Source organism: Oncorhynchus masou, chromosome 12 (genome assembly GCF_036934945.1).
Source record: "Oncorhynchus masou masou isolate Uvic2021 chromosome 12, UVic_Omas_1.1, whole genome shotgun sequence".
Lineage (NCBI taxonomy): Eukaryota > Metazoa > Chordata > Actinopteri > Salmoniformes > Salmonidae > Oncorhynchus > Oncorhynchus masou.
In genome coordinates, this window is record NC_088223.1 from 40,596,314 (window position 1) to 40,610,479 (window position 14,166).

The window sequence follows — 14,166 nt, forward strand, 5'->3', positions numbered from 1 at the left end:
TTTGACACATTATTGCAGTTACCATCTCACCAACAGGGGGTGCTGCAGCACCTCCAGCACCCATACTTTGCATGTCTATGCCTGTATGTACATGCATGATCACACACACAAATAAACAGTCTTGCACATCCGATATAAGCCCTTTGTGACTATTCCTTCACATTGTATAGTAAACAATTGCAGATCAGGCAGATAGACATACCAAAGTGATCTGCATGTATTATCCAGCTCATCATTGACACCACCATTGACATCATTGACACCACACCAAGATGCAGAAGAATGTATCTGAGGGGTTTGTTATATTTCCAGTATCGGACAGGAAATGAATGAGACGATTAGTGTACATTTTCACAATTCTCAAGATGCTCACAGAAATGCTGATTTGCAGGGCAGCTAGCTATGTATACTAGTGGCTTCTCTGTGATGCCACAGAACAGTGCAGTATCAAACCTATTGAGCGGTGTCTCTTAAAGTGGCCTGAATACATTCCGAATGCACATCATGGTCTTGCAGATTGATGATTAGTGTATGGAGGACAGGACCTTGCAATTTATTTGATTGGGGAATACTGCTCATCTATGGTGTCATTGAAATCTGGACTACGAAAACTGCATTAATAAGAATTGACTGGCTACTGCAAGCCATGTAAAGTCAATCCCACCACTACAGAACTTGGTCACCTTTGTTACAGCATGATTCACGAAGGACCCCAAAATATGAGGAACCGTATTCCTGCATTGCCCAAAGTAGGCATATAATCTGTAGTAAAGTCTTTACAAGCAAACGAGGAAATATCAAATATATTTGTTATAACTTCCGTTCCCACCCTATATTTTATACTTGACAATATATTAGTCATATAAAACCTACGTTTTTCAGATTTTCAGTTGATAACTCAAAAAATGGAGTTGTTGAAAGACTTATTAAACTACAGTATCCATAGCCGTGTCTCTGAGTTTCTACGTCATCAATTTGCCTACAACGAAAACCTCTGCAGTGGTTAACTGGGAGGTGGTATCCTTTTAATTTACAACACTAAATATTACATTTTATTGGTGTGAAAATCACGTAATAGGGGGTAAGTTACCCAAATTACTATATGTTTTCATATGAGATATGATATAGCTTTAGAGGACTTGCGACTAAAAACTGAACAAATTTCATCCGGCCTAGTTTGGACGTTGCGCCATATTGAATGTAACTGCTAGCTAAGGATGTAGCTAACTTGCTATCATTTTCTCCTGCTGGTCATTTCTCATAACTCTTGTGTATGCTACTAACTACGATTGTTGATGTGACATAGGTAATATCCATATTTCTTACACTTCCAATGTCAACTACCAATTTTATTTTAACTAGCTACAGTAACGTTAGTCACACATTTGCACGGTGGGTAGCGCGAGCTAACTAGTAGGTAAGCTTCTTATAGTTAACATGTTCTAAGTTAGTTATCTAGCTAATTGCTCTGTTATGTTTTAGAAAATTGTCTTGAGTGTAGTTAGCGACCTATAATATGTTTGCGTTGCTAAACTATCAAGTTCAGTCCGTTTTCACATAACTGAATTCAATCGACCCTTCAAACTCAACTCTGGACCTCAAAGTCAAGTCCACTGTATTTTTGTCATTGTTCCCATCTAATCATGGACTGAGTTAGACCTGGGACACCATGTGGGTGCAATAAATTATCAAGTAGAACAGAATCAGCAAGCTCCGAGGACCTCTTAGGGTAAGAGTTGCAATAGGCTCAAATCTATGTCTGTGTTGAATGTCTTTACCCATTAGTCTCCCGAGATGAGCAGTTCAGAGGAAGTGTCATGGATCTCCTGGTTCTGTGGACTGAGGGGAAACGAGTTTTTCTGTGAGGTCAGTATCTAACAGCACCCAGAGCAATATTGTCACTCATTGGCCAAAAAGTTAATGTCAGCTAAGACATGGGTGGCCAACCCTTATCCTGTGTGTGCAAAAACCTGATTCGGCTAAGCAAGGACCTGATGGGCAGGTGGTGAGTTGAGGGCTGGAACAAAATCATATTATTCACAGCCACCTCTTACCACACAAACTCTTTCAAGAAGGAATAGGTCTGATATTTCTCTAATTTCTGTCACCCCTTCTGTCCTCTCCTCCATTGACAGGTGGATGAGGACTACATCCAGGACAAGTTCAACCTGACTGGGCTCAATGAGCAGGTTCCCCACTACCGCCAGGCTCTGGACATGATCCTGGACCTAGAACCAGGTCAGACCAACTCTAGAACCATCTCTACTGCACTTGGAAGTACAGAACATTCCACACAATCGAGATCGGAATACCAATGTTATGGTTGCATCTAGGGTTGTGGCGGTCACAAAAATTGTCAGCTGGTGATTGTCAAGAAAATAACTGGTTGGTCTCACTGTAATTGACCGTTAATTAACTAAAACATATTTGGCATCTCCTGGCTTCCCAACAAGCCACTGATGCAGGCCTTTGGAACATCTACATTTTAAAGAGTCTTATATAGACTACACCTTCACAATAAATCCATTCTTTATTTTAGACAGGTCTAAAGACCCATGATATGAAGAAAATGTAGTCCATTTCAAAAAAACAGAATAGCATACTCAGTTATCCTTATGTTAGGTCCTGATCTGGCTATGCCAAATGGCTGTGGGCTACACTAGTTCATATAGCAGACAAACTTGCTTAGAATTCCGTGGTGTTATTTTATAGTATCAAGAATAGCATTTTTTTTTTTTACTTTAGTATTTTTAGTAAATATTTTATTTCATAAAGTAAGCATTTCACGCTAGGGCCTAAACCTGTTATATTTGGCTCATGTGGCATAAAATTAGATTTTAGCGTAAACTGCACCTCCGATTGCAGCCCAAATAAATGCTTCAGAGTTCAAGTAACAGACACATTAACATCAACTGTTCAGAGGAGACTGTGTGAATCAGGCCTTCATGGACGAACTGCTGCAACAAAACCACTACTAAAGGACAAGAAGAAGAGACTAATAAAAAGAGATTGCTTGGACCAATGGACATTAAACCGGTGGAAATATGTCCTTTGGTCTGATGAGTGCAAATTTGAGATTTTTGATTCCAACCACAGTGTCTTTGTGAGACGGAGAGTTGGTGAACGGATGATCTCTGCATGTGTGGTTCCCACCGAGAACTATGGAGGATGAGATGTGGGGCTGGTGACACTGTCAGTGATTTATTTAGAATTCAATGCACACTTAACCAGCATGGCTACCACAGCATTCTGTGATACGCCATCCCATCTGGTTTGGGCTATCATTTGTTTTTCAACAGGACAATGACCCAACACATCTCCATGCTGTGTAAGGGCTATTTGACCAAGAAGGAGAGTGATTGAGTCATGCATCAGATGACCTGGCCTCCACAATCCCCCATCCTCAACCCAATTGAGATGGTTTGGGATGAGTTGGACTGCAGAGTAAAGGAAAAGTGCTCAGCATATGTGGGAACTCCTTCAAGACTGTTGGAAAAGCATTCCTCGTGAAGCTGTTTGAGAGAATGCCAAGAGTGTGCAAAGCTGTCAAGGCAGAGGGTGGCTACTTTGAAGAATCTAAAATATATTTTGATTTGTTTAACACTTTCTTGGTTACTACATGATTCCTTTTGTGTTATTTCATAGTTGATGTCTTCACTATTATTCTACAATGTAGAAAATTGTAAAAATAAAGACAAAACCCTTGAATGAGTAGCTGTGTCCAAACCTTTACTGGTACCGTAGGTACTCCTATTTGATTAATTCAGAGTTACTAATGTAACTTTAGTTGTTCTACAAACGTTGGGCTATACATTGCCTTCGGAAATGATTCAGGCCCCTTTTACTTTTTCCACATTTTGTTAGATTACAGCCTTATTTTAAAAATTGTTTTCCCCCAATCTACACACATTACCCCATAATGAAAGCAATAACAGTTTTTTAGAAATGTTTTCTAATTCATAAAAACAACATAATATTTACTTTACTCAGTACTTTGTTGAAGCACCTTTGGCAGCAATTACAGCCTTGAGTCTTCTTGGGTGTGACGCTACAAGCTTGGCACACCTGTATTTGGGGAGTTATTCCCGTTCTTTGCAGATCCTCTCTAGCTCTGTCAGGTTGGATGGGGCGTGTTACTGCCCAACTATTTTCAGGTCTATCCAGAGATGTTTGATGTGGGTTGAAATCTGGGCTCTGGCTGGACTACTCAAGGACATTCAGAGACTTGTACCGAAGCCACTCCTGCATTGTCTTGGCTGTGTGCTTAGGGTCGTTGTCCTGTTGGAAGGTCAACTTTGGCCCCCGTTTGAATTCCTGAGAACTCTGGAGCAGGTTTTCATCAATGATCTCTCTGTACTTTGCACCATTCACCTTTCAGAGTGACCCCAGTCCCTGCTGCTGAAAAACATCCCCACAGCATGATTTCCTCCAGACGTGACTTGGCATTCACGGCATAGAGTTCAATCTTGGTTTCATCAGACTAGAGAATCTTGTTTCTCATGGTCTGAGAGTTTTTTTAGGTGTCTTTTGGCAAAAATCCAAGTGGGCTGTCAGGTACCTTTTTACTGAGGAGCAAAAGCACTGGCCTATGTCAAGCTACTATCCCCCATAGTATAAAAGTTTACCTATTCTGTGCGAGGAAATAAATATTCCAAACATAGTCCTGGACAGATGTGGGATGCGATAGATCCCAAATTAATACAACTAGCATTAAAAAAAAACTGTTTTACGCAATGTGGCTGACACAACAGATCAGAACGTTTCAGCTTAAAATGTTGATAAACTATTAAGCTATTTCTTCACATTCATAAGCACAGCAATGCACACATGGCAGTTAGACTATAAGCGTGAATATTCCATTAGCGGAAAACAGTGACAGCAAATGCGATTATGCATGTAATGTTTTAATTATAAATGCATTTTTATGTTAAATTATCTTCCCCAAACTTGAAACTCACACACTGCTTATGTATGCCAGTTAGGCTCTATACCCCTTGTAAGGCAGATTCATGCGCTTCATTTTAAGAAGTTACTTTTAGTTGTGATACAAACCTTATCAAAATATATAGGCCTATGGGCTAGGCTGCGACTGATTCGAAAAAGTCGCCCAAAAATAGGCAGTAATTTTGCTGGGCATCATTCACAAGTGATAGGCTAATATTGTCACCCATCAGACTATTCTTGATTTAATATTGTCTTTACATATACTAAATATGTGTGAAATTTGTTTTGATTTAGAATGCACCTGCGTCTAAAGCCTTAGAGACGAGTTTATTATTAAGGCACATGTTCAAGAAGGGATTTTTGCAGAAAATATTAAGTTGAAATGCCTCTCCTGTGAAGTGTCATATGCCCAGCTTTCTGTAATGGGTCACAATTATGTACATGTGCACAATAATTCTGCTTCTGTGAGTAATCTTTAAATCAAATCAACATGTATTTTTTTATTTTACCTTTATTTAACTAGGCAAGTCAGTTAAGAACAAATTCTTATTTTCAATGACGGCCTAGGAACAGGGGCAGAACGACAGATTTGTACCGTGTCAGCTCTGGGGTTTGAACTTGCAACCTTCCGCTTACTAGTCCAACGCTCCAGCCACTAGGCTACCTTGCCGCCCCATATGAATGGCCTCTTCCCCTCTCTCTTATAACCTGTTCCCTAACCTGTTCCCTCTCTCTTTGTTTTACAGATGAGGAGCTGGAGGACAACCCTAACCAGAGTGACCTCATAGAGCAGGCAGCAGAGATGCTCTACGGGCTGATCCATGCACGATACATCCTCACCAACCGGGGCATCGCTCAGATGGTACAGCAACTACCCTTTTCTGTTTCCAATGTTTGTTGAAAGGCTGCATGTCAAATGTATGCAGCATTTTTCTGGAAACGTTTTTCACGTTCTCAATTTATCTCCATCTCTCTTTCTCAGTTGGAGAAGTATCAGCAGGGGGACTTTGGCTACTGCCCCCGAGTCTATTGTGAGAACCAGCCCATGCTTCCCATTGGTGAGTGTGTGTTGGTCTTGTTTGACCCATTACCACTCTGTTGACACTGTGTGTTTTAATTATGTGTGTTTGATCCACCTCCGAGCACTATTTGCATCATGGCTTTGCATGTTCATAGGTCAGTCTTTGTCATCCAGCCACATTGCAGCATTCATAACCCAAACTATGCAAAGCTGATCCTCTATACAGTACAGTATCTCTGAATTCTCTGTGTAAGGTTTCTATGTATCATATCACAACCATGTCAGATCCAATCTAATTTCCAAGAGACATGGATGAATACAATAGTGTGCCTGAGCATTTCATAATAACTTCAGACCAGTAATGTGTCAAAATTCTTCCCCCTCTCCGTCCCCCTATCCCTCCCTAGGTCTGTCGGACATTCCGGGCGAGGCTATGGTGAAGCTGTACTGCCCTAAGTGTATGGACGTGTACACTCCCAAGTCCTCCCGGCACCACCACACGGACGGGGCCTACTTTGGCACTGGATTCCCCCACATGCTCTTTATGGTGCACCCCGAGTACAGGCCCAAGAGGCCCGCCAACCAGTTTGTGCCTAGGTCAGTACAACTGTGTCACCCTACAATAGGGGTGTGCATTTTCGAGTCATGTCAACGTAATATACTGAAAGCAAAAGGGTCCTCGATCAATTTCTACTCATTGATAACCGATAACTTTCTAAGAAATTCCAAGTACATACCAGAGGAAAGAGTCATGTAAATTAAATGTTACCATTAATGCCAATCTCTTTATAGACACCTGTCACACTCTCATCAAGATGTAATGAATTCTCATGTCCTCACAACAGGCTCTATGGATTCAAGATCCACCCCATGGCTTACCAGCTCCAGCTGCAAGCAGCCTCCAGCTTCAAGAGCCCTGTCAAAGCCATCCGCTAAAGCCCAGAGCGAGAGTGGGAGAAAGAGAAAGGGATGATTGAGGAGACGGGTCATCTGCACAAAGCTCCTTACAGATGCCTCCTCTCTGTCCTGCAGACTTTATTATTTAGTTCAGATTAGGATGATTGAGAACAATGTGTAAAGACAAAAACGCCCAGCTTCGATCCCGAACCCTTACACACACATACGCATTTAGGATTCCATGCATCTACGTCACCAAACTCATCAGTGTGGAAACATAAAAGGGGTAGGTGGCAGAAAGTCCATGGATGTTATTGGATTTGACTCCGCTGTTTCTTTTAGTGATATTACCACATGTTGCCCCTATGAAGTCGCTCCACGGTAAGTTGTTTTCGGTCCTGTCTTTGGCACAGTGTGGTAAAGGGTCATGGTAGACCATCACCACTGGTTGAATACCAATTCCTCCGCTACCCCCCCATAACCATGTACACTGTGGCTGGCACTCAGAGACCGCTTGGTTGATGATGATGATGATGATGATAAGGAGAAAGTTTGTCACTGAGGGTGTTGCCATTTCACCTCTTCTGTAAACCATTGTTTTACCAAGGCACTCGTGCAGGCTTGTATCACTCTTTTATTGTGTGATACTCAGAGGCCAGTGTGTCAAGGCGGTCATTCACAATACAAGTGTTCTGTCAAATTTGCCTTAAACTTTGAGAAACTGCACAGGTGCTGTGGTTTACAGGAAGTCCACATCTAGGGCATAGTATAGCTGTGCATTTTTACACGCTAGATGTAGGATAGACACGAATAAACCTGAAATTAATTAAATGTTCTAGAAGTCCGGGAAAATACATAACAAAATCACCTGCTGTCTCTGTGTGTCACCCAAAACAACAGTCCTGTTTGTGCGGCACAGTGAGAATGTCAGCTCTGTCACATGTTGCTGGGTTAGTATCACTGCAACAGTATCCATCTCTCCACAACTGCACTGATTTAACTGGTGTCCCTCCACACATTATTGTAGTATTATTTATGTAAAATCTAGTGACAGAAAATCCGTTTTTATTTTGTGATGCAGTTGGGGTTTCGGCGCCCTACTACAGGTGTACTTTTGATTCCTTGTTGCAAAAAGTAGAACTCTTGATATGTTTTGATCCAGAACAATAAGGATGATTTGTCAAGATTATGATTAATGTGTGTCTGTGTTTTTTTGAAACTGTGGAAGAGTGACCAGGATTCAGAATTCTCAATAAATGTTTTCTTTTCATACAATTGTGTTGATTGGTTTATGTACAAATTAGATTGTTATTTCTCCATACTCACCATGACATTTTTATTTTTTTAAATGCAATCCCTTTGAAGTATGGGTCTACTCTATGTCCCTCTGAATATTTTAAGAGACCACTCAATAGGTTTGATACAGCACTGTTCCGTTGCCTCACTGTGGCCAGTAGTATACATAGTTGCTCTGCCAGTCAGCAGTTCTGTGGGCATCATTAGAATTGAGAAAATGTTTATTCTCATACACCGATACCGGAAATATTGTAGCAAACCACACATATACAGCTGTACTTCTGCCTCTTGGCCAAATGGTGTCAATGGAATTTTGGAATGTCTGATTTGTGAAGGAGAGTGATGGAGTGCTGCATCAGATGACCTGGCCACCACAATCACCCGACCTCAACCCAATTGAGATAGTTTGGGATGAGTTGGACCCCAGAGTGAAGGAAAAGCACCCAACAAGTGCTCAGCATATGTGGGAACTCCTTCAAGACTGTTGGAAAAGCATTCCAGGTGAAGCAGGTTGAGAGAATGTCAAGAGTGCAAAGCTGTTTTCTTGCCTACCAACCCCTCCCCCCTACCTTGGGACTGCAAGGCCTGGCACACTTCAGAATCATTTTTGTTGACCTATCATGCCCTGTGATGTGTGCTACAGGAAGTATCACAAAAGGAAGTGGTTATGTCAGAGCCCTCTACTGTTCTCTCTATCAATCCCTCATCCTATCGTGCTTTTCGCTGTAATGGTTTTCCTACATTTTGTTTTTACACTTTCTCTGTTTTAGTTTTTAAGAATAGGTACAGTAGTAATAATAGTAACAATAATAGTAGTAATAGTAACAACAATACATTTGAAAAATTGTACTCTGGGCGAAAAAGAAAGTTCAAATATGTAAGTCAACATGAGTGCATATCCATAATCACAGTAAACTGTTATAATAATAGAAGACAATAATAAATGTATTATATGATAAACAAAACTATGACTATTTGTATTTATTATGGAACCCCATTAGCTGCTGCCAAACCAGCAGCAATTTTTCCTGTGGTTCAGAAAAATGTAGGCAGTTTATACAATTTAAAAACATTACAATACATTCACAGATTGCACAACACATTGTGTGCCCTCAGGCCCCTACTCCACCACTACCACATCTACAGTACTAAATCCATGTGTATGTATAGTGCGTATGTTATCGTGTGTGTGTGTGTGCATGTGTGTGTATGCATCTGCCAATGTTTGTGTTGCTTCACAGTCCCCAGCTATTCCATAAGGTGCTTTTTTTTATCTGTTTTTTAAATCTAATTTTACTGCTTGTGTCAGTTACTTGATGTAGAATAGAGTTCCATTTAGTCATGGCTCTATGTAGTACTGTGTGCCTCCCATAGTCTGTTCTGGACTTGGGGATTGTGAAGACACCTCTTGTGGCATGTCTTGTGGGGTATGCATGGGTGTCTGAGCTGTGTGCCAGTAGTTTAGACAGACACCTCGGTGCATTCAACATGTCAATAATACCTCTCATAAATAATAGTAGTGATGAAGTCAGTCTCTCCTCCACTTTCAGCCAGGAGAGATTGCCATGCATATTATTAATAAACAGCTACTCTTGGGAATTCCTGATTCGTACTGGATTATATTTGAGAGGCTTCCATTAAAGAACACCCTCTGTGTTCTGTTAGACAAGTAACTCTTTATCCACATTATAACAGGGGGTGTAAAGCCATAACACATATGTTTTTACAGCAACAGACTATGATCGATAATGTCTAACAAGACAGACCCCACAATCATTTTATCATCAATTTCTCTCAGCCAATCATCAGTCATTTGTGTAAGTGCTGTGCTTGTTGAAATTCTGTTTTTCAATTTATTTACTTTGAAATAGCATTGTCTGGTCAAACACCACTTTTTCCAGAAGTTTACTAAGGGTTGGTAACAGGCTGATTGGTCAGCTATTTGATCCAGTAAAGGGGGCTTTACTATTCCTGGGTAGCGGAATGGCTTTAGCTTCCCTCCAGGCCTGAGGGCACACACTTTCTAGTAGGCTTAAATTGAAGATGTGGCAAATAGGAGTGGCAATGTCGTCTGCTGTTATCCTCAGTAATTTTCCATCCAAATTGTCAGACCCCGGTGGCTTGTCATTGTTGATAGACAACAACAATTTTTTTTCACCTCTTCGACACTGACTTTACAGAATTCAAAAGTACAATTCTTGTCTTTCATAATTTGGTCCAATATACTTGGATGTGTTGTGTCAGCATTTATTGCTGGCATGTCATCCCTAAGTTTTCTTATCTTGCCAATGAACGAAAGTCATTAAAGTAGTTTGCACTGAATGTGCCTCCTTGAAGAATCCCCACCCCAATAGGTCTCTCCACCCTCAAGAGGACATCCCCAGCACCTCCCCCATCCCCATCAACCTCCCCCCACCCCCACCCTCAACCACAAACACAATAATGATAATAATAATAATAGAAATTCAAATGTAAAAAATAAAACATATATATATATACACATAGACACACGTACAGTACATATACATAAACATATTCACTGGACACTCAATTTACCTCTTATCTCTTTTCCTACATCAGATATGCAGGTGACATTTCCACCTGGATGACAGCACATAATCAACAAGACGGAGATGCTCTTCATCCGAGGGAATGCCTGCCCATTCTCAGATGTTAGATAATCCGAGATGATCACATGTCATTTACATTCCAGCCCTTGTCAGCTCCAGATTTGACTACTTCAACTCACACCCTGCTGGAATCTCTGCATTCTCAGATTCCCATCTGTTATTAATCTCTATATTGTAATCATTAAAGTGTTTCAAAATGCTGTACTTTTATTAACATATATGCTCAGATCATTCCTGAGAGAGAAGGGTTGTTAATATCTCCAGATGGGTGTTACGCCCTGACCTTAGTTATCTTTATTTTCTTTATTATTTTGGTTTGGTCAGGGTGTGACGATGGTGGTATGTGTGTTTTTGTCTTGTCTAGGGTTTTTTGTATCTATGCGGTTTTGGTATTGCTTAGGTAAATGTAGGTCTATGGTGGCCTGAATTGGTTCCCAATCAGAGACAGCTGTTTATCGTTGTCTCTGATTGGAGATCCTATTTAGGTTGCCATTTTGGTTTTGTGGGTTATTATCTGTGTAGTTGCATGTCAGCACTTGTTATTATGAGCGTCACGTTTGTCTTGTTAGTATGTTTAGTGTTCTTCATGTTCATTAAATAAAATAATGTATTCAAATCACGCTGCGCCTTGGTCTCATCGTCACGACGAATGTGACAATGGGTGTGTGATACCCTTCCTCACCATGCCAACAAGATGTTACTTCTTGTGGGGTCTTTGCCTTGAAAGTAAGTATGAGAGTATAAGTGATGTACAATTAACCTACTGAAAGTCTGAAAACCTACTGAAAACTGTATAGCTTAGCTTATAGCTTTATCGTCTGAGAGTTAGAATCTTAAGTGTAACAATTTTGTTGGGGATAACTGAAATGCCCATCACATTTTTTTCCCCCCAGTTTGCTGAATGTGTTCTGAAGGAGGAGTCGATTGTCTTTTCAAATGGGGACAAACATGTTAACATCATGAGAGAGGAAATAGCAGTCACTCTTCTCAAACACTGGCATGTTCAATTTCTAATTGAATATAATTGTAGATTAAAAAAACAAAACTTATGGCTCAAGGTTCTTTGATATAACTTCTGACTAGATGGCCACTAAAACTTGTATTTAAATAACTATGTTATAAGAAACCTATACTATTCCCTTGTTTGCTGTTTGTGCTGAAAAATACATGTAAAGATGTATAGACTACTTGACATTATGTTTTGCTAGATGACCTGAGCCAACTGTGCCACTTCTGTGGGGAAGTGGACAATGAAGACACTAACTGGGTAATTGCTTGTTCACTTCTAAAGGCACATATTTAGGTGTATGAATTTGCATAAGCAGTAATATTTCTAGAGGTAGTACCATCTGCTTTTGCTGATAACGAAATAATTGTAATTCATGAATGTTTTTAATGTGTTAAATATATTAACATTTTTCATTCTAAATTTCAGATTGGTTGTGTCCGCTGTCCACGATGATTCCACCAGTCCTGTATGAAAACCATCCCACCATTGGAGGATAATGTCTGCGCTGCCTGTCAGGACTAGGTTATGCTTGAGTTCCATAAATGTAGAGATTCAACTTTCCATAAAAATTTGACTAAATGTTCAGTTGAGCTGTTGCAGCTTTTCAATATTTGTTTATGCTATTTATTGTCATTTAATATCTTATTATGCAAAGATTGAAATTTGTATTTCATATTTAATATTTGTTATAAAACTTAACTTTCTGTGTAATATTTGTTTTATATTTCTTAAACACACTATTTCAGAAACATTTTGTATGTTTGTTTATACTCTAATTTTGCTTTCTGTGGCACACACGACTGGCCAAAATTATTCTGAAATGTGCCAGGCCTTGCAGTCCCAAAATAGAAGGGGTGGATTTTGGCAGTCAAGAAAATTGCCTTGCCGAGATCCCTTTCTCCAATGAAACTCTGACGTACAGTACCAGTCAATTCCCTCAGTCTGGTGAACACGACATCCAACTTCACACAGTGCTCATTGAAACCCTTTGAAAAAAACAATATCATCCAGATACACTAGCAGAGTCAAGGGCCAGGTCTTCCAAGCACCACCTTCATGAGGCACTGGCATGTGGCCGGCGCATTGCATTACCCGAAGGGCATACGGGTCCACTTGAACTGGCCAAAGGGAGTGGTCACAGCAGTCTTCATTTGATCCTCACTCACCTGAACCTGGAAATATCCAACGTCGAGAAGATGCAGGAGTTGCCCAAAGCATCTAGGAACTCCTCCACATGGGGAAGGGGCTAAGCATCCTTGCAGGTCACCTGTTTCAATCTCCTATAATCGCAACACGAGTACACAACCATTCTTGATGAAGATGACTGATAGCGAATCCCGCCGACTGCAACTTCCCTTCAGTGTTCCTTGTGACACCAAGTTGAACACCTGTTTTACTTTCTGGAGAACTTGAGGTGAGATCCATCTATGTCGTTGTTTAATTGGCTCCGTAAATCTCCCATTGGTATACAATGTATCACCACTACTGCATGGCCAGCGTAATTTTCAGTCTTGGAGAATACATCCTTATGCTCTTCCAACAACGCCCTCCAGGTTCACTCCAACTGACACAGGTAAGACGTCAGCCTTTACCTTGGTTACGCCAGTTTCAACCTTGTTCAGCACCTGGATGTGCAGGGCATTATCTTCTACCTCAATGGTAATTGGCTCTTTCAGATGAATCTCCAGGGGGTTGCACATTTCAGCCAGTCTAATCTGGGGCAGCAGCCTAACAGTCTTGTCTGTAGCATTGAGCAGTCTCACATGCACCTTGCCCTCATGGGTGTGGGTAAGAACATTGGCCAACAGGACTCCATTTGGCAGGTTAGCCCCAGCCATCTTCTCTACCAAAACCTGCCACTTCTGCGTCGCAGGAACTCTGTATCGACCCTCAACGATCTACTCACTGTACGGAGGGATTGTGACTTTCCGTCTTTCCGCAACTTTTATAAAGCCAATCCTACCTGTTGGAGCAACATAACTGGTCTGCCTCTCAATTTTCGCCATGATGGCCTTCAGCATTGCTTTCTCTCGAGCCAGTTGATGGCGATCTAATTTTGTCACCCCTTCCTGGTAAGAGACAAGGAGTCCTTGAAGGTCGCTGAGGACACTCATTCCCACGATGCCGGGTACCCCTCGTTTCTTCTCTCTCAGACGGAGGATCCTTCAAGATTAAGACACTTCCCAAGGAGGGTTCTTCCCATGCACTCAATGTTTGTCTCCAGACAGCCTATAACAGGAATCTCCAGGCCGTTGGCGGCAGGGAGACGCACACGTTCTGGATCACCATCCCCAACGTGCTTCTTAAAGTGTTTCTCAGTAATGGTGGTGACCTCTGACTCCGTATCAAGTAAACACCTCGCCTAGACT

At 41.1% G+C, this 14,166-nt stretch overlaps 1 protein-coding gene across 1 annotated transcript; it reads left to right on the forward strand.

The window, feature by feature from the left end:
* Positions 1-950: 950 nt before the first annotated feature.
* LOC135550088 (casein kinase II subunit beta) lies at positions 951-8,137 on the forward strand. The gene is made up of 7 exons (XM_064980561.1): positions 951-1,081; positions 1,786-1,866; positions 2,136-2,238; positions 5,691-5,806; positions 5,927-6,002; positions 6,373-6,562; positions 6,811-8,137. The coding sequence occupies exons 2-7, from the start codon at positions 1,795-1,797 to the stop codon at positions 6,899-6,901; spliced, it is 648 nt and encodes a 215-aa protein (XP_064836633.1). The 5' UTR covers positions 951-1,081; positions 1,786-1,794; the 3' UTR covers positions 6,902-8,137.
* The last annotated feature ends 6,029 nt before the right edge of the window (positions 8,138-14,166 follow it).

Excerpts from the sequence above, each read along its gene's own strand:
- LOC135550088 (XM_064980561.1), top strand. The coding sequence starts at position 1,795 with ATGAGCAGTTCAGAGGAAGTGTCATGGATCTCCTGGTTCTGTGGACTG. Across the intron at positions 1,867-2,135 it reads GAAACGAGTTTTTCTGTGAG|GTGGATGAGGACTACATCCA; the intron begins GTCAGTATCTAA and ends CTCCATTGACAG. Across the intron at positions 5,807-5,926 it reads ACCGGGGCATCGCTCAGATG|TTGGAGAAGTATCAGCAGGG; the intron begins GTACAGCAACTA and ends TCTCTTTCTCAG.